The 20,120-nt window shown below is 46.4% G+C and overlaps 3 protein-coding genes across 14 annotated transcripts in view; 1 reads left to right on the plus strand and 2 right to left on the minus strand.

Moving 5' to 3' along the window:
* Positions 1 to 1,491, plus strand: part of nrcamb (neuronal cell adhesion molecule b) — a 264,169-nt gene extending 262,678 nt beyond the window's left edge. For 7 of the 11 annotated variants that reach the window (XM_056235384.1, XM_056235378.1, XM_056235381.1 and 4 more), the window contains one exon: positions 1,472 to 1,490. The gene's annotated coding sequence lies outside the window, so the exon portion shown is untranslated. Of the gene's footprint in view, positions 1 to 1,471 lie in introns of all 11 variants that reach the window. The other 4 variants (XM_056235385.1, XM_056235386.1, XM_056235388.1 and 1 more) reach the window with 1 other exon arrangement.
* Positions 516 to 11,049, minus strand: aqp9a (aquaporin 9a). Its single transcript, XM_056235396.1, has 6 exons — positions 10,630 to 11,049; positions 10,329 to 10,455; positions 7,421 to 7,558; positions 7,014 to 7,132; positions 6,568 to 6,785; positions 516 to 767 (listed from the first exon to the last, which is right to left on the minus strand). The coding sequence occupies exons 1-6, from the start codon at positions 10,705 to 10,707 to the stop codon at positions 563 to 565; spliced, it is 885 nt and encodes a 294-aa protein (XP_056091371.1). The 5' UTR covers positions 10,708 to 11,049; the 3' UTR covers positions 516 to 562.
* An 854-nt stretch (positions 11,050 to 11,903) lies between these two features.
* Positions 11,904 to 20,120, minus strand: part of LOC130070842 (cingulin-like protein 1) — a 13,228-nt gene continuing 5,011 nt past the window's right edge. For both annotated transcript variants that reach the window (XM_056235395.1, XM_056235394.1), the window contains 6 exons: positions 19,959 to 20,048; positions 17,393 to 17,476; positions 16,642 to 16,766; positions 16,465 to 16,573; positions 13,025 to 13,176; positions 11,904 to 12,225 (listed from right to left, as the gene is read on the minus strand). In XM_056235395.1, the coding sequence (XP_056091370.1) occupies positions 12,126 to 12,225; positions 13,025 to 13,176; positions 16,465 to 16,573; positions 16,642 to 16,766; positions 17,393 to 17,476; positions 19,959 to 20,048 (660 nt within the window). In that variant the 3' untranslated portion in view covers positions 11,904 to 12,125. The remainder of the gene's footprint in view (positions 12,226 to 13,024; positions 13,177 to 16,464; positions 16,574 to 16,641; positions 16,767 to 17,392; positions 17,477 to 19,958; positions 20,049 to 20,120) is intronic.

Below are 20,120 nucleotides of genomic sequence, written 5' to 3' on the forward strand. Positions count from 1 at the left end.
AACGTTATACCGCAACAACAACAATACCTCAGTGTTTCTGTCTTGTTTTCCAGCTCAAGTATCTTTTCAAATCAAGATTTAATTACTGGATAAGTAAAATGACTGCAGATATTAAGTCTTGCTTTCTGAATTAAAATGAAGTGAGTTTGTGCTTAAAACAAGAACTAATATCTGTCAATGGAGTCAGAAAAATAAACTTAATTCAACGGGAAAACCAGGTGATTTTTCTGACTCCATTGGCAGATATTAGTTCTTGTTTTAAGCACAAACTCACTTCATTTTCATTCAGAAAGCAAGACTTAATATCTTCAGTCATTTTACTATTCCAGTAAATGTGTCTTGATGTAAGAATTTTCCATGGGAAAATAAAGACAGAAACACTGAGGAAGAGCATCATGTTTTTCAGTGTACAGACGTGACGCTTGTATGCTGTTAAAAACCAGATCATTATTAGAGCTGTACAGAGTCTGAATGAAGTGGAACTATTTTAACCGGCGGATGAACGTCTGCTGGTGGAGTTTACTCACGAAAACAGTATGAAAATGACCAGCTTTATTGTGTTCTAGCTCATGTTGATCATCTCGTATTTGTCCTTCAGGCTGCTGTCCTCGTCTTCCTCCTCATCCTCCTCTTCCTCGGGTTCTTCGAGAGGTTTGTCAGTGTGTTTGGGGTGATGAAGCTCGATCAACAGAAAGTAGATCACAGCGCCGACGACCCCCCCCACCATCGGCCCGGCAACAGGGATCCACCACCAGTTATCTGCAGTGCTGCACACACACACACACACACACACACAACCATCACAATATATCACATGTGATTCTGCAGCATTTTTACACTCACAGATAAGCAGCGCTCATTCATTTCATCAACCATCAGAACTACATTTGACGTATCCTCACTGGTTAAAAAGGGTTATAAATCATGTTTCCATTTAAGCCTAGTGTTTTGCACGGGTTTCTGTGAGGGTTAGACTCAATAATAAATAGATTCAATAGGATTCTATGAGATAAACCTAGTAATATAGTCAAACAAATGTGTGTGTGTGTGTGTGTGTGTGTGTGTGTGTGTGTGTGTGTGTGTGTGTGTGTGTGTGTGTGTGTGTGTGTGTGTGTGTGTGTGTGTGTGTGTGTGTGTGTGTGTGTGTGTGTGTGTGTGTGTGTGTGTGAGATAATGTGATTCTGCATCCAGTCACATCTAAAGCTCTTGAGTGCATGTGTTATTATGTAATGAACTGATCAATAGGGCTGTGACTGAGGGAGTTATTCGACACGTGACAGCACTGGTAATACTGGTGTACCGGGCGTTGGAGTTTTCCCCTCTTTTGCACCTCACATTTAAATAGCTAATTCAAAAGCGAAAGTAAAATGCACACAGGTATTCATAACGGTGCGGAGCAGAGCGAGCGTTTTCAGTGAATCCCCATGGAAGTTGAGAACACACACACACACACACACACACACACACACACACACACACACACTCGCTCTGCCATAGACACACACCGTTATGAATGCCTGTGTGCATTTTACTTTCGCTTTTGAAATAGCGCTGGGGGCAGCAATTGCTTGAATGGTGGGTTCATTATTATTCTGAATGAAAAACACAACAAAACAGTGCACTGAACAACTCGCTTAAAGGGGTCATATAATGGCACATGCACTTTTACAAGTTGATTGTACTGAAATGTGTGTTGGCAGTGCCTGTACACAACCATCATATAATGATAAAAATCCATCCAGTGGTTTTGTTTTAATCTCCTTATATGTTTTCCCCTGCCTCAAATCGAGCCGTTCGACCGTGTGACGTCACATGCTCGGAAGCCCCTCCCACGAGTGTTGATTGACAGGAGCGTTTCAACACAGACCCGCCCTCGCTCGTGAGAGCTGTCAATCATAGTCAGCGCGGACCGGCGCGGTCATTGTTGATATGCTGGAGCACTGTCTATGAGCAGAATGGCTCTAAGCGATTGTGGTGTTCTGTTCTTGGGTGTAATAACGAACACAGTCATTTTAATGTTCCTAAATCCGAACCGCTGAAGACGCAGTGGCTGAGTTTGTTTTCGAAGGGAATATTCCCCACGAGCAACGTCAATGCTCTCATGTTTGCGTGAATCATTTCTCACCAGACTGCTTTATAAACGAGGGTCAGTATAAAGCTGGTTTTGCTAAGCTGCTGCTCCTGAATAAAGAATCGGTACCAGCTATTCGTGTTCCTGCTGAACCTCTAGAAGAACTGAAGTGAGTGTAACGTTTTATTAAACTTTATATTAATATATTAATCTTTGCAAATCGCTAGCTGCACGCTTCACAATGAATGAGTCTGAGGTTTACACTCAGGGTACATTACGGCATGTTTTCTATGTATGATGTTTTCTTACAATACTAATGAGAATTTTTAATTAAAGTATATTACAAACTTTTAATTTAGACCCTAAAGAATCATATTAGCTTGTACAAAAATGGCATTATATGACCCCTTTAAATATGTGCTTTTCCATTTCGCTCTGAAACCAAATCTTCCGCCATCGTCAGTCAGTGAATATAGTGAGGTGAGATCTGACTCCGGCTGCGACTATCGTTCGGCTCACGCTGAATTAAGCAGACACGGTCAGTTTTTAACTGTAGTGTCTGTTCTCTAACTCAACTCAATTATTTTTATTACTATAACAAATCAAAACGATGATGAGGCCGGAGATGTAACCGGTGATGCTAATGAACACGACTATAGCGGCAAGCCTACTGACCAATCAAGATTTGTGTGTGTGTGTGAGAGAGTGTGCAAGTGTGTGTGTGTGTGTGTGTGTGTGAGTGAGAGTGTGCAAGTGTGTGTGTGTGTGTGTGTACATTAATTAGACCGTTAGAGCTCATTAACTCCAGCACATGATAAGAACAAACACTGACGCTGTGACTGAAACTCAACATGTCTAACTCTAACATGTAAAGCTCCAGACGCTGATGTAAACCTCTGAGCAGCATTAACCAGTGTGTGTAACCAGCGTGTGTAACCAGCGTGTGTAACCAGTGTGTGTAACCAGTGTGTGTAACCAGTGTGTGTAACCAGCGTGTGTAACCAGTGTGTGTAACCAGCGTGTGTAACCAGTGTGTGTAACCAGCGTGTGTAACCAGCGTGTGTAACCAGTGTGTGTAACCAGTGTGTGTAACCAGCGTGTGTAACCAGTGTGTGTAACCAGTGTGTGTAACCAGCGTGTGTAACCAGCGTGTGTAACCAGCGTGTGTAACCAGCGTGTGTAACCAGCGTCTGTAACCAGCGTGTGTAACCAGCGTGTGTAACCAGCGTGTGTAACCAGTCAGTGTAACCAGCGTGTGTAACCAGCGTGTGTAACCAGCGTGTGTAACCAGCGTGTGTAACCAGTCAGTGTAACCAGCGTGTGTAACCAGCGTGTGTAACCAGCGTGTGTAACCAGTCAGTGTAACCAGCGTGTGTAACCAGCGTGTGTAACCAGCGTGTGTAACCAGTCAGTGTAACCAGTGTGTGTAACCAGTGTGTGTAACCAGTGTGTGTAACCAGCGTGTGTAACCAGCGTGTGTAACCAGCGTGTGTAACCAGTGTGTGTAACCAGCGTGTGTAACCAGCGTGTGTAACCAGTGTGTGTAACCAGCGTGTGTAACCAGCGTGTGTAACCAGTCAGTGTAACCAGCGTGTGTAACCAGCGTGTGTAACCAGCGTGTGTAACCAGTCAGTGTAACCAGTGTGTGTAACCAGTGTGTGTAACCAGTGTGTGTAACCAGCGTGTGTAACCAGCGTGTGTAACCAGCGTGTGTAACCAGTGTGTGTAACCAGCGTGTGTAACCAGCGTGTGTAACCAGTGTATGTAACCAGCGTGTGTAACCAGCGTGTGTAACCAGCGTGTGTAACCAGTCAATGTAACCAGCGTGTGTAACCAGCGTGTGTAACCAGCGTGTGTAACCAGCGTGTGTAACCAGTGTGTGTAACCAGCGTGTGTAACCAGTCAGTGTAACCAGCGTGTGTAACCAGCGTGTGTAACCAGCGTGTGTAACCAGCGTGTGTAACCAGTGTGTGTAACCAGTCAGTGTAACCAGTGTGTGTAACCAGCGTGTGTAACCAGTGTGTGTAACCAGTGTGTGTAACCAGTGTGTGTAACCAGTGTGTGTAACCAGTGTGTGTAACCAGTGTGTGTAACCAGCGTGTGTAACCAGCGTGTGTAACCAGTGTGTGTAACCAGTCAAGTCAAGTCATCTTCATTTATACAGCGCTTTAACAATCTAGAGTTTCACAGCAGCTTTACAGTGATAACAGGAGATTACAGTAACAGAGAGTGTTTAGGCTTTACAGCAGCTCTAGAATAAAGTTATTGTCCAGATAAAGTTAGTTTTGATTGATTCACTTCCGTTGTAAAGATCATTAGTGATTAACTTAGGGGCCGCTAACACGACACCGCTCTAACAGAAAACCCTTAATGCGATCCGGCCGCTCATCCGTACAAAGCAGTGCCTGGCGGCTCGAGAACGCAAACCATGAAACAGGTTCCAAGGTTGAAAAATGCATAAAAATACATCATTTGTTATCGCTTCGGCGTAGCCACGCGAACCGGAACTATCCCGACAGCGATTATCTGTACAGAGGAGAAGGAGGAGGCCTTCACAGGGAGAGACCAGTGACACTTCAGGACTGCGGTGTCGTCGCATCCAGGCACAGGTTCTTCATCAGATCTGGAGTGTGTGTGTGTGTGTGTGTGTGTGTGTGTAGCATGTACAGAGTGAGTGTGTGTGTGTAGCATGTACAGAGTGAACAGCAGCGGTCCTAGTACTGAGCCTTGTGGTACGCCATACTGAACTTGTGATCGATAAGACATCTCTTCATTTACTGCTACAAACTGATCAGTCTGTGTAACCATTGTGTGTAACCAGTGTGTGTAACCAGTGTGTGTAACCAGTCTGTGTAACCAGTCTTTGTAACCAGTGTGTGTAACCAATCTGTGTAACCAGCGTGTGTAACCAGTGTGTGTAACCAGTGTGTGTAACCAGTCAGTGTAACCAGTCTGTGTAACCAGTCTGTGTAACCAGTGTGTGTGTGTGTGTGTGTGTGTGTGTAAATCAATTGTGTGTAACCAGTGTGTGTAACCAGTGTGTGTAACCAGTCTGTGTAACCAGTCTTTGTAACCAGTCTTTGTAACCAATCTGTGTAACCAGCGTGTGTAACAAGTCTGTTTAACCAGTGTGTGTAATCAGTCAGTGTAACCAGTGTGTGTAACCAGTGTGTGTAACCAGTGTGTGTAACCAGTGTATGTAACAAGTCTGTGTAACCAGTCTGTGTAACAAGTCTGTGTAACCAGTCTGTGTAACCAGTCTGTGTAACCAGTGTGTGTGTGTGTGTGTGTGTGTGTGTGTGTGTGTGTGTGTGTGTGTGTGTGTGTGTGTGTGTAAATCCATTGTGTGTAACCAGTGTGTGTAACCAGTGTGGGTAACCAGTGTGTGTAACCAGTGTGTGTAACAAGTCTGTGTAACAAGTCTGTGTAACCAGTCTGTGTAACCAGTCTGTGTAACCAGTGTGTGTGTGTGTGTGTGTGTGTGTGTGTGTGTGTGTGTGTGTGTGTAAATCCATTGTGTGTAACCAGTGTGTGTAACCAGTCTGTGTAACCAGTGTGTGTAACCAATCTGTGTAACCAGTCTTTGTAACCAGTGTGTGTAACCAATCTGTGTAACCAGCGTGTGTAACAACTCTGTTTAACCAGTGTGTGTAATCAGTCAGTGTAACCAGTGTGTGTAACCAGTGTGTGTAACCAGTGTGTGTAACCAGTGTATGTAACAAGTCTGTGTAACCAGTGTGTGTAACCAGTCTGTGTAACCAGTGTGTGTAACTAGTGTATGTAACAAGTCTGTGTAACCAGTCTGTGTAACCAGTCTGTGTAACCAGTCTGTGTAACCAGTGTGTGTGTGTGTGTGTGTGTGTAAATCCATTGTGTGTAACCAGTGTGTGTAACCAGTGTGGGTAACCAGTGTGTGTAACCAGTGTGTGTAACAAGTCTGTGTAACAAGTCTGTGTAACAAGTCTGTGTAACCAGTGTGTGTGTGTGTGTGTAAATCCATTGTGTGTAACCAGTGTGTGTAACCAGTCTGTGTAACCAGTGTGTGTAACCAATCTGTGTAACCAGTCTTTGTAACCAGTGTGTGTAACCAATCTGTGTAACCAGCGTGTGTAACAACTCTGTTTAACCAGTGTGTGTAACCAGTGTGTGTAACCAGTCTGTGTAACCAGTGTGTGTAACCAATCTGTGTAACCAGTCTTTGTAACCAGTGTGTGTAACCAATCAGTGTAACCAGCGTGTGTAACAACTCTGTTTAACCAGTGTGTGTAATCAGTCAGTGTAACCAGTGTGTGTAACCAGTCTGTGTAACCAGTGTATGTAACCAGCGTGTGTAACAACTCTGTTTAACCAGTGTGTGTAATCAGTCAGTGTAACCAGTGTGTGTAACCAGTGTGTGTAACCAGTCTGTGTAACCAGTCTGTGTAACCAGTGTGTGTAACCAGTGTGTGTAACCAGTGTGTGTAAAGTCATTCAGAAGTGTGTGTGCAGTTACGCACCTGAACACCTCCATCCCCCACCCGGCCACTGCAGTGAAGAGTCTCGGGCCGAGGTCTCGCGCGGGGTTCAGGGGGTATCCGCAGTTCAGGCCCATCGACACACTGATGCCCAGCAGGATCAGGCCCACGGCCAGCGGCTCCACGCCTCTAGGGGCGCCGATGTTCCTCCCGTCCACGATGGCCAGAATACAGAGAACCAGCATTCCCGTTCCCACCACCTGACAGATGGAGCTCAGGTCAGTCACGCCAGCCGGAGACAAGTTTACGAAACACTTGTTAATAAGAAGGATCTGAATCAGGTCACCGGTTCAAACCGGATTGGTGTGTTTTTGGGTATAAACGATGAGCTGATCGATGGGGTCTTGTTTACTCGGTCTGCGGTCAGTCTGTGCCGTCAAACACTCACTGAATGTGTTGATTCAGACCCGGACTGGGTTCAGACTGACCTGATCCACGAATCCGCCCAGGACGGTCAGGTGTCTCCCCGGATATGACGCGAAGATGTGTCCTGTGGCGTTGATCCCCGTCACCGAGAGGATCCCGCTGGTGAACTCCATGAAGGCATCTGGGGCCGGTTGCATAAACATAGCCATTACGTTAAGACAGTGTCTTAAGTTCCAGTATGAGTTAGTCAGGGGCAGTCAGTCTTAATTTTCGCTTTCAAATTAGGCCAATCTACGTTTTTATGTAACTGATTTAAAAAAGATATGAACAGTCTAAAAGAAACAAATTTGATGTCTAATTTGTAAGACTAGTCTTAGAGGTTTATGCAACCGGCCCCTGAACACGCAAACACACACGCATTAATCAGATCCAAAACACACAGGGAACCGCTGGATTCCCCCAAACTCACCGTAATACAGTCCGAACACTGCGGCGGCCCCGACGAACGCCCCGAGCATCTGCGCCGTCACATAGATGGGAAACTTCCAGATCTTCAGCTTCCCCAGGATCACCATCGCCAGGGACACGGCCGGGTTGAGGTGACCACCTGACACAACAAACAATAATAGCTCACACTGTGAAATACAGTATAATTCTGTAAAAATACAGTAAAAATCTAAACATATTTACAAAAAAATATGTGTGTTGTTTGTCAGTGCTTGATACAAAAATGTGTTTTTTACCTTTAATACTGACATCCACCATAATAACACAGATGGTAAAAAGAAAGACATGATGACTACAGTGTATGTCCATCTGCTACACACACACACACACACACACACTAGACCCTATACCGACTAAGATATTGAAATAGATGCTTCCAGAGGTCATAGATCGTCTTTGTCTCTAGGATACGTACCAAAAACCTTTAAGCTGGCTATGATTAAACCGCTTGTTAAAAAACCGCAACTTGATCGTACAGAATTAGTCAATTACAGGCTGATCTCGAATCTGCCTTTTCTATCAAAGATATTAGAAAAAGCAGTATCCTCACAACTGTGTTCCTTTCTAGAAAGAAATGATATCTGGAGGATTTTCAGTCCGGATTTAGACCGTACCATAGCACTGAGACAGCTCTCATTAGAGTCACAAATGATTTGCTCTTATCATCCGATCGTGGTTGTATCTCTCTATTAGTGTTATTCGATCTTAGAGCTGCATTTGACACCATTGACCACAACATTCTTTTAAATATACTCGAAAATTATGTTATTAAATCATATCTGACTGATATCAGTTTTTAGCAGTAAATGAATAGATGTCTTATCGATCACAAGTTCAGTATGGTGTACCACAAGACTCAGTACTAGGACCGCTGCTGTTCACTCTGTACATGCTACACACACACACACACTCTGTACATGCTACTCACACACACACACACACTCTGTACATGCTACCCTTAGGAGATATCATTAGGAAGCATGGCATTAGTTTTCACTGTTATGCTGATGATACTCAGCTGTATATTTCTTCACGCCCTGACGAAACTTACCAATTCACAAAATTAACGGAATGCATAGCTGATATAAAAAAACTGGATGACTAGTAATTTCCTACTACTAAATTCTGAAAAAACAGAGATTCTAATTATTAGACCAAAAACGTCCACAGGTAATAACCTAGAATACTGTATAACACTTGATGGCTGCTTGTGAAGTCTTCTTCGTCGGTTAGGAACCTGTGTGTGTGTGTGTGTGTGTGTGTGTGTGTGTGTGTGTGTGTGTGTGTGTGTGTGTGTGTGTGTGTGTGTGTGTGTGTGTGTGTGTGTGTAAAACTGCATTTTTCCATCTTAAAAATATATCTTAATTACGACATATGCTCTCAATGACAAATGCGGAACAGTTAGTTCATGACCTCAAGGCTAGATTATTGTAATGCTCTTATGGGTGGTTGCCCTGCACGCTTAATAAACAAACTACTAGATACTAGAATATCTAAATCGACTGCAGGCGGTAGATTCTTTTCCTATTTAGCACCAAAACACTGGAACAGTCTTCCAAACATTGTCCGGGAAGCAGACACACTCTGTCAGATCAAATCTAGACTAAAAACACATCTCTTTGACCTAGCATACACATAGAACATTATACATTCCTATTATTCAAATCAGTTAAATGATTATTAGGCTGCATAGATTAGGTCAGCCGGAACCGGGAACACTTCCTATAACACCCGATGTACTCGCTACATCATAAGAAGAATGGCGTCTACGCTAATATTAATCTCTCTGTTTATTCCCAGGTTTACTGTAGTTAGCTGGATCCAGGCCGTATCCAGATCAGACGGTGTATTCCACATGTACCAGATGCGGGCCGGATCTGGGCCGACACTATGTTGCTGTCTGGGCTGAGCGACTGAGCCTGGTTTCTCCCAAGGTTCTTTGTCCATCCTGTCACTGTCGCCTCTGGCTTCAATAGCTGGGGACACTTAATATCCAATAATATTATTGATCTGACTGTATGAGAACTGAACTGAGCTGACGATGACATCATTTTTTGCAGAACTGCTCTATAGATTAAATGAACTAATTTAATAATTGATGATCTTTTCAACGAAACTGAATCAACACTGAACTGACTTCAGCTGAACAACAGCCGAAATGCATAATTTTCCTGTTACACTCACTCTCACTTTCACACACACACACAAACACACTTACTCACTCACACCCACACACACGCACACACACACACACAGTAAGATCAATGAATGTGCCCTGACGCTCCAGGCGCTGTATGACCTCAAAAGCAGCCGAGAGGAACGTTCATTCAAGCCTGGCCGATCAAATCAATGCGTCAATCACAGAGAAACATCACAGTCGTCTCACCTGACAGAGATTCATCTAGACACAAACAGAACCAAACAACCGTCAACTCATGTGGACCAATAGGATTTATAGATCCGTTCTGGGAAATCCAATGATCAGATGATGTTATTCCGGCTTACATGTGTGTGTCCATGACAACAACCCCACGACATCATACACTGAAAACACCAGGCTCTTCCTCAGTGTTTGTATTTTTCAGCAGAACCCTCTAAACATTCTTACTATTTCTCTGACTCCATTGGCAGATATTTGTTCTTGTTTTAAGCACAAACTCACTTCATTTTAATTCCAAAAACAAGACTTAATATCTTCAGTCATTGTTCCATCTGTAACTTGATTTAAGAAAGTTTAGATATTTGTGCTGGAAAACAAGACAGAAACACTGAGGAAGAGCATAATGTTTTTTGTGTGTGTGTGTGTGTGATGTTATCTAACCTGTGGAAGCTGGTGTGTGTTCGTGAGGTTGTGTGTGTGTGTGTTTTACCCGACACGCCGCCGGACACGTAGACGCCCATCATGAGTCCAGTGCTGAAGCCGATGTGGACCGTCAGTGGCTCGCCGAGAGTGTTTCTGCTCAACACTGTCTGGGCCACCGACCCGCAGCCGAACAACTGACACACACACACACACACACACACACACCACAGGGACAATATCATCAGAAACCATACAACAACCATACATAATCAGATATCAATAGATGATTAGTTAAATACTTCTGTCAGTCTGTGTGGAATAAAGCTGTTTAATAAAGTTCTGTCTGAAGTGAACGAGCAGAAACTCACCACCAGCACGAAGGTCCCGAGGAACTCGGCCAGGAACTCTTTGAAGATGCTGTGTTTGATGGCGCAGTGATGCTTCATGATCGTGTGTGTGTGTGTGTCTGATGTGACTGAACACACACTCGACGCGCCGCTGCATTAAAGCCCCTGATGGTACGGTCCAAACACACACACACACACATCTATTGATCCCCCTCATTATAGAAGAGCAGCTCAATCTGAGCTAAACACTACATCCACCGCAAACATCACTTCATTTTTTCATACTTTTATTATTCACAGATGCATTAAACTGAAACAAAAGCGACAGTAAAGACATGTATAATGTTACAAAAGATTATATTTCAAATAAATGCTGTGCTTTAGAACTTTCTATGCATCAAAGAATCCTGAAGAATAAAATGTATCAGTTTCCACAGAAATCTGAAGCAGCACAACTGTTTTCCACACTGATAATAATCATAAATGTTTCTTGAGCATCAGATCATCATATTAGAGTGATTTCTGAAGGATCATGTGACACTGAAGACTGGATTAATGATGCTGAAAATTCAGCTTTGATCACAGGAATAAATTACACTTTACTGTATATTCACATAGAAAACAGCTGATTTACATTGTAATAATATTTCACCGTTTAACTGTATTTTTAATTAAATGAATGAACAGAAGAGACTCTTTCAGAAACATTAAAAAATCGTACCGACCCCAAAACTTTGAATGTTATTCCTCAACCTGACCCTGACCTTCACCCTGACCTTGACCCATGACCCTGACCCATGACCCTCACCCTGACCCTCACCCTGACCCATGACCCTCACCCTGACCCTGCCCCATGACCCTCACCCTGACCCTGCCCCATGACCCTCACCCTGACCCTCACCCTGCCCCATGACCCTCACCCTGACCCTCACCCTGCCCCATGACCCTCACCCTGCCCCATGACCCTCACCCTGACCCTCACCCTGCCCCATGACCCTCACCCTGCCCCATGACCCTCACCCTGACCCTGCCCCATGACCCTCACCCTGACCCTGCCCCATGATCCTCACCCTGCCCCTGCCCCATGACCCTCACCCTGCCCCATGACCCTCACCCTGACCCTGCCCCATGACCCTCACCCTGACCCATGACCCTCACCCTGACCCATGACCCTCACCGTGACCTTGACCCTGCCCCATGACCCTCACCCTGACCTTGACCCATGACCCTCACCCTGACCCATGACCCTCACCCTGACCCTGCCCCATGACCCTCACCCTGACCTTGAACCTGACCTTGACCCTGCCTTGGTAAAGCACCGTCTGATAGGAGAGAGAGGTAGTGTGATATCTCAATCAAAATATGCTTTATTAAAACATATTCACCATATTTATCGTTCAGTAATTTCTGATCAAACAGAATGATGAGAACTGTGAGTGAATTCATGAATTAACCTGGTTAAACGATAAGTTTAAAAGAAATGTGGCAGGAGACACACTTGAATGATTAATTAACAGTTAATTTGCATCTAGTGTTGCTTTAGTCTCATTTTCATCTTCATCATCTTCATCTTCATCATCAGCTGTAATCTGTAGTTTAGTGGGTCTGTTGTTGCGCCTGCAGACAGAGGTCAGAGGTCAGTCATTGTGTGCGTGTGTGAGTGAGTGCCTGTGTGTGTGTGTAGTGTGTGTGTGTGTGTGTGTGAGTGAGTGACAGAGGGTGTGAGTAAGCGTGAATTTGTGTGTGTGTGTGTGTGTGTGTGTGTGTGTGAGAGAGTGAGTGAGTGTGTAAGCGTGAGTTTGTGTTTGTGTGTGTGTGTGTGTGTACTTGAGCAAGCTCTTAACGCATTATAGTCCTTCACGTCTATTGCGATCTCAAAACTCCGGCCAGTTGATAATACCTAGAATATCTAAATCGACATCTGGCGGGAGATCCTTTTCCTATTTAGCACCAAAACTCTGGAACAGTCTTCCTAACATTGTCCGGGAAGCAGACACACTCTGTCAGTTCAAAGCTAGACTAAAAACACATCTCTTTTACCTGGCATTCACATAGAACATTATACATTCCTATTATTCAAATCAGTAAAAAGGTCAGCCGGAACCGGGAACATTTCCCATTAATCCCGATGTACTCGTTACATCATAAGAAGAATAGCATCTACGCTAATGTTAGTCTCTCTGTTTATTCCAAGGTTTACTGTAGTCAGCCGGATCCTGGCCGAATCCAGATCTGATGGTGGACCTGCACCTAGACACGACCACAACGCATGATGTAGTCAGCCGGATCCAGGCCGTATCCAGATCAGATGGAGTACCCGCGCCTAGACACGACTTGACTTGTGAGGCTGTGAGTGTGTGTGTGTAAATGTGAGTGTGTGTGTGTGTGTGTGTGTAAGTGTGTGTGTGTGACTCACCTGAGTCCACAGAGCTCAGTGTGCAGCTGCTCGTTCTGCTCCTGCTGCTCCTCCAGGTCTCTCTGCACCTTCTTCTTGCTATTCTCCAGCCTCTCCATCTCCTCCTCGGCCTCGTCCAGCTGACGCTTCAGTGTTCTCAGACGCAGTGCCAGCTGTAAACACACGTGTGCAGTGTGTGTGTGTTAGTGACGCTTCAGTGTTCTCAGACGCAGTGCCAGCTGTAAACATCTCTCTCTGGGGTCACCTGATCTCTCTCTTGGGTCACCTGATCTCTGGGGTCTCCTGATCTCTCTCTGGGGTCTCCTGATCTCTCTCTGGGGTCTCCTGATCTCTCTCTGGGGTCTCCTGATCTCTCTCTCGGGTCACCTGATCTCTCTCTGGGGTCTCCTGATCTCTGGGGTCTCCTGATCTCTCTCTGGGGTCTCCTGATCTCTGGGGTCTCCTGATCTCCGGGGTCTCCTGATCTCTTTCTCGGGTCTCCTGATCTCTGGGGTCTCCTGATCTCTCTCTCGGGTCACCTGATCTCTCTCTGGGGTCACCTGATCTCTCTCTGGGGTCTCCTGATCTCTGGGGTCTCCTGATCTCTCTCTGGGGTCTCCTGATCTCTCTCTGGGGTCTCCTGATCTCTGGTGTCTCCTGATCTCTCTCTGGGGCCACCTGATCTCTGGTGTCTCCTGATCTCTCTCTGGGGTCTCCTGATCTCTGGGGTCACCTGATCTCTCTCTCGGGTCTCCTGATCTCTGGGGTCTCCTGATCTCTGGGGGTCACCTGATCTCTCTCTCGGGTCACCTGATCTCTCTCTGGGTCTCCTCATCTCTCTCTGGGGTCTCCTGATCTCTGGGGGTCTCCTGATCTCTCTCTGGGGTCTCCTGATCTCTGGTGTCTCCTGATCTCTCTCTGGGGTCTCCTGATCTCTGGTGTCTCCTGATCTCTCTCTGGGGCCACCTGATCTCTCTCTCGGGTCTCCTGATCTCTGGGGTCTCCTGATCTCTGGGGGTCACCTGATCTCTCTCTCGGGTCACCTGATCTCTCTCTGGGTCTCCTGATCTCTCTCTGGGGTCTCCTGATCTCTGGGGGTCTCCTGATCTCTCTTTTGGGTCACCTGATCACTCTCTGGGGTCTCCTGATCTCTGGGGTCTCCTGATCTCTGGGGGTCACCTGATCTCTCTCTGGGGTCTCCTGATCTCTGGGGGTCTCCTGATCTCTCTCTCGGGTCACCTGATCTCTCTCTGGGGTCTCCTGATCTCTGGGGTCACCTGATCTCTGGGGGTCACCTGATCTCTCTCTGGAGTCTCCTGATCTCTCTCTCGGGTCACCTGATCTCTCTCTAGGGTCACCTGATCTCTCTCTGGGGTCTCCTGACCCCTCTCTGGGGTCACCTGATCTCTCTCTGGAGTCTTCTGATCTCTGGGGTCACCTGATCTCTGGGGTCACCTGATCTCTCTCTGGGGTCTCCTGATCTCTGGGGTCACCTGATCTCTCTCTCGGGTCACCTGATCTCTCTCTGGGGTCACCTGATCTCTCTCTGGGGTCACCTGATCTCTCTCTGGGGTCTCCTGACCTCTCTCTGGGGTCACCTGATCTCTGGGGGTCACCTGATCTCTCTCTGGAGTCTTCTGATCTCTGGGGTCACCTGATCTCTCTCAGGTCACCTGATCTCTGGGGTAACCTGATCTCTCTCTGGGGTCTCCTGATCTCTCTCTGGGGCCACCTGATCTCTGGGGGTCACCTGATCTCTCTCAGGTCACCTGATCTCTGGGGTAACCTGATCTCTCTCTGGGGTCTCCTGATCTCTCTCTAGGGTCTCCTGATCTCTCTCTGGGGTCTCCTGATCTCTCTCTTGGGTCATCTGATATCTCTCTGGGGCCACCTGATCTCTCTCTGGGGTCACCTGATCTCATGGGTAACCTGATCTCTCTCTGGGGTCTCCTGATCTCTCTCTGGGGCCACCTGATCTCTGGGGGTCACCTGATCTCTCTCAGGTCACCTGATCTCTGGGGTAACCTGATCTCTCTCTGGGGTCTCCTGATCTCTCTCTAGGGTCTCCTGATCTCTCTCTGGGGTCTCCTGATCTCTCTCTGGGGTCTCCTGATCTCTGGTGTCTCCTGATCTCTCTCTGGGGCCACCTGATCTCTCTCTCGGGTCTCCTGATCTCTGGGGGTCACCTGATCTCTCTCTCGGGTCACCTGATCTCTCTCTGGGTCTCCTGATCTCTCTCTGGGGTCTCCTGATCTCTGGGGGTCTCCTGATCTCTCTCTCGGGTCACCTGATCACTCTCTGGGGTCTCCTGATCTCTGGGGTCTCCTGATCTCTGGGGGTCACCTGATCTCTTTCTGGGGTCTCCTGATCTCTGGGGGTCTCCTGATCTCTCTCTCGGGTCACCTAATCTCTCTCTGGGGTCTCCTGATCTCTGGGGTCACCTGATCTCTGGGGGTCACCTGATCTCTCTCTGGAGTCTCCTGATCTCTCTCTCGGGTCACCTGATCTCTCTCTGGGGTCACCTGATCTCTCTCTAGGGTCACCTGATCTCTCTCTGGGGTCACCTGATCTCTCTCTGGAGTCTTCTGATCTCTGGGGTCACCTGATCTCTGGGGTCACCTGATCTCTCTCTGGGGTCTCCTGATCTCTCTCTCGGGTCACCTGATCTCTCTCTGGGGTCACCTGATCTCTCTCTGGGGTCACCTGATCTCTCTCTGGGGTCTCCTGACCTCTCTCTGGGGTCACCTGATCTCTGGGGGTCACCTGATCTCTCTCTGGAGTCTTCTGATCTCTGGAGTCACCTGATCTCTCTCAGGTCACCTGATCTCTGGGGTAACCTGATCTCTCTCTGGGGTCTCCTGATCTCTCTCTGGGGCCACCTGATCTCTGGGGGTCACCTGATCTCTCTCAGGTCACCTGATCTCTGGGGTAACCTGATCTCTCTCTGGGGTCTCCTGATCTCTCTCTAGGGTCTCCTGATCTCTCTCTGGGGTCTCCTGATCTCTCTCTTGGGTCATCTGATATCTCTCTGGGGCCACCTGATCTCTCTCTGGGGTCACCTGATCTCTCTCTGAGGTCACCTGATATCTCTCTGGGGCCACCTGATCTCTGGGGTCACCTGATCTCTCTCTGGGGCCACCTGATCTCTGGGGTCACCTGATCTCTGGGGTCTCCTGATCTCTGGGGTCTCCTTATCTCTCTCTCGGGTCACCTGATCTCTCTCTGGGGTCTCCTGATCTCTGGGGTCACCTGATCTCTGGGGTCTCCTGATCTCTCTCTGGGGTCACCTGATCTCTCTCTGGGGCCACCTGATCTCTGGGGTCACCTGATCTCTGGGGGTCACCTGATCTCTCTCGGGTCAACTGATCTCTCTCTCTGGGGTCACCTGATCTCTCTCTGGGGCCACCTGATCTCTGGGGTCACCTGATCTCTCTCTGGGGCCACCTGATCTCTAGGGTCACCTGATCTCTCTGGTCCTGCAGCTCCAGCCGCTCCTCCTCCAGGTGTAGGGTCAGCTCCTTCACGTGTCGCTCCAGTCTCCGGTTCTGCTGCTGCAGTTCTCCGTTCTCTCTGAGAGAAACACACATCAGACCAGCAGCAGACACACTCAGTGAGATTTGTGTGGTGTGTGTCCTCACTTCTCCTCTCCCAGCAGCCTCTCCTCCAGCTCGTGGACCTGGAGCTGGAGTTTGGAGATGGTGGCGTCGGTCCCGGAGCGCTGAGATCCCTCCAGCTGCGACACGCGGCTCCGCAGGTCCTTATTCTGCAGGACAAAACAATCAGGATCTTAAACACACTCATACAAACCCGTCAGGCAGCGCTTCCTAAACTCACTGAATGCTGAATTTCAAACAATGCTATAACTTCTTGCTTTCCTGTATTCTGCTTCAGCTCTCTTTCCCTTGGTAAACTGTGTGCATGTATGTGTATGTTAGAGTAGTTTAAGTGTTTAGTCTAGTTAATAAAGTCTTGTTCACCTGAAGTTGTCCATGCTTCATGCTCATATACTGAAGTCCCTAATCATGCAGATTTTGACTACTTGCTCTGAGTAGTACTGTACAGTAAGAAAGACATTTCCCATACCCCGGAAATGTACTTTTCTTAGAATTAATAAACAATTAACAATGAGTGTTCACAGGAAAAACAGGTTAATTGATTGTAATATTAATTTTACTACATTAAGTTAATTCTATTAACTGATCCAAATATTAATCATTAATTATAACAAGCTACATCATCTAACTTTGTGACGGAAATTATGTTTACAACGCAATGGGTTATTTGTGTTTAATTATTTTTGCACGTTAAGGATTTTTTAATTAATCGCATGCGTTAACATGTTAATGCTGAGAGCCTTCACTCATCTGTGAGTGTGGAACGATGGTTCACCTGCCGCTCCAGACGGATTCGGTCACACTCCAGATCCTGTCGAGCAGCTCGTTCCTGCAGCAGTTCTGCTCTCAGCTGCTCCATCTGACACACACACACACAATGAGTCATCATTTGTCCTCTTATATCATGTGTTCAATGTGTTTTCTTCCTCTTATACCTCTTACTCCTCTAACTGTGCTCTATATAGGCCGGGAGCCAGGCCAACTTTTACCAGAGATGTGTTCAAAACATGAACAAACAGATGTGAGGGTGATCATTTACATGCAGTATATCCAAACCAAAATGCCTCACATCAGAACAGTTAGAGTCAGAGCAAAAGACATTTTCTTGATCCTCCTGTATTATGCCAAGTCATCAACTGTCAACATCATCTTTGACATGGGAGATAGACTAATCAACATCACCCAGCTGGCTGAAGATCATTCACAGGAACACATCTCAGCTCTTCTGGCCTTGCATGACTGCACTTCAGCATTCAAAGGTCCGTCCGATGAAGATTGTTAATCAGAATTCAACGTTTATTCAGATCTTTGCTGAAGTGGGGAACTCTTGGGAGCTCGATGAACAGATTCTCAGCGGTGTTCGAGAGTTCACCTGTCGCCTCTATGGTTTCAATCGTCGAGTCAAGAAGATGTGTGGCTCAAGCCTTGAGCTTCGACAGGGTCTCTCCGTTGACCTCTCAACCTTCCCACCTTGCAGGAGAGTCCTCTTACAGCACATGAAGAGAGTAAACTTTCACGTATGCCTCTGGAAGAGGGCTCATGAGCACTACCCGGAGATCCCAAGCCCTCTCCACCATGGGTTTCACATAAACACAGAGACAGGCAAGCTAGAACCACTATGGTTTGAGGGCGACGTCGTCCCCAAAGCCCTTGTTGATGTCTTGGCAGAAAATGAAACCAATGAAGATGACTGATGAACTCCATATGAATATAGGTGAAGATGAGGAAGAGGAGGAAAATGATGATTGAGAGTTTATATTCTACTCTAACATCACCAATCGTCTAAGTACAGCATGGATAAGCAGCAAAAAGATCTAAGAACCAAAGAAATGTTTTCTATTTTATGCTTTAATAAATCTCACATTTGGTTAATTGATTTTGTGTGATTGTACCCTATGTTGTACCCTGACCCCAGTCCACCTAGGGGCATAACATTACTCACTTCATATAGTATAGCAGTACATAAGCCAAGTCTCAACTCTTTTTAGAAATATTGTTCATATGCAAAAAATATGCTTAATCCCATATGGAATGGTAATGCTTGAAAGTTGTTTTCTCTGATTTGAGGTACAGTGGAGAACTTTGGTTATACCAGCTGGAATCCTCTAGATAGAAAGGTCATCTTGGACTTAAATTGAAGCTTATAAACTTGGGAAGTTTTTCATGTACATTTGAGGCAGTGATATGTATAATAAAATGCTTGAAAATTATCACTTTTGATGATAATTTGTCAGACGGACAGACATTTGTTGTCTTTTGGGGTATGTTGAGGGTGATATTTGACAGCAAAAAGGCAGCAATCCCCAGAATCTTTTTCTGCTAGTTTCCATATCTGCAAAATTCTAGGGTTATATGACCATTTATGTAGCTGCAGTACCTTAATATTCACAACTACATCATTCCGCCAAAAGCTTTTCCCAAAAAGGGTGTTTTTGGCCCCTGAGACCGAACGGGGCCGAGTTGGGGGTGGTCGTTACCAGCTCGTGATGGCCCAAGGCATAAGATAATAGGAAATAATAGTGAAAAAAGGTAGCAAAAAACACAGTGGACCTGGCTCCCGGCCTATATATGATGCATTGATCTGTGCATTTTAGCGCATGAAACACCTTTATATTGCGTCACACACACATGGAGTGTAATAATGATGATGATGATGATGATGATGATGATGATGATGATGATGATGGTGTGTGTTATTCTGAGCAGGTCTGTGGTTCTCTGTGTCTGATTGGGATGAAAATGACCGACTCCAGTTAGTGAAACCCGGTTGAATGAAGCCCAGAAATAGAGACACTGGAGAACTAGAGGCTCTTTGTCTTTAAAGAGCTTTAACAGGGTCAGAAACACACAGTCCATTACACACTGACCAGCATCACGACCTATTTACACACACACACACACACACTGACCAGCATCACGACCTATTTACACACACACACACACACACACACACACACACACACACACACACACACACACACAATCACACTCACATCAAAACCAGACACAGACACACACAAACACATCAAAACCAGACACACACACACTCTCATTGTGTGTGTGTGTGTGTGTGTGACAGTGTGTGTGTGTGTGTGTGTGTGACAGTGTGTGTGTGTGTGTGTGTGTGTGTGTGTGTGAGTGTGTGAGTGTGTGTGTGAGTGTGACAGTGTGTGTGTGTGTGTGTGTGTGTGTGTGTGACAGTGTGTGTGTGTGTGTGTGTGTGACAGTGTGTGTGTGTGTGTGTGTGTGTGTGTGTGTGTGTGTGTGTGTGTGTGTGTGTGTGTGACAGTGTGTGTGTGTGTGTGTGTGTGTGTGTGTGTGTGTGTGTGTGTGTGTGTGACCTGCTCTCGTCCTCGCTCCAGCCTCTTCATGAGCGAGTCTGAACCGCTGCGCTCCTCCATCACACTCCTCTCCAGCTCACACACCCGCACCTGCACACACACATGCACCGATGCATCATGGGAAACACATGCACTTTTGAAGTGTCAACTGCAGTGTGTGTG

The sequence above is a fragment of the Rhinichthys klamathensis genome, unplaced genomic scaffold (genome assembly GCF_029890125.1).
Source record: "Rhinichthys klamathensis goyatoka isolate OS25496 unplaced genomic scaffold, OSU_Roscu_1.1 h1tg000421l_1, whole genome shotgun sequence".
Lineage (NCBI taxonomy): Eukaryota > Metazoa > Chordata > Actinopteri > Cypriniformes > Leuciscidae > Rhinichthys > Rhinichthys klamathensis.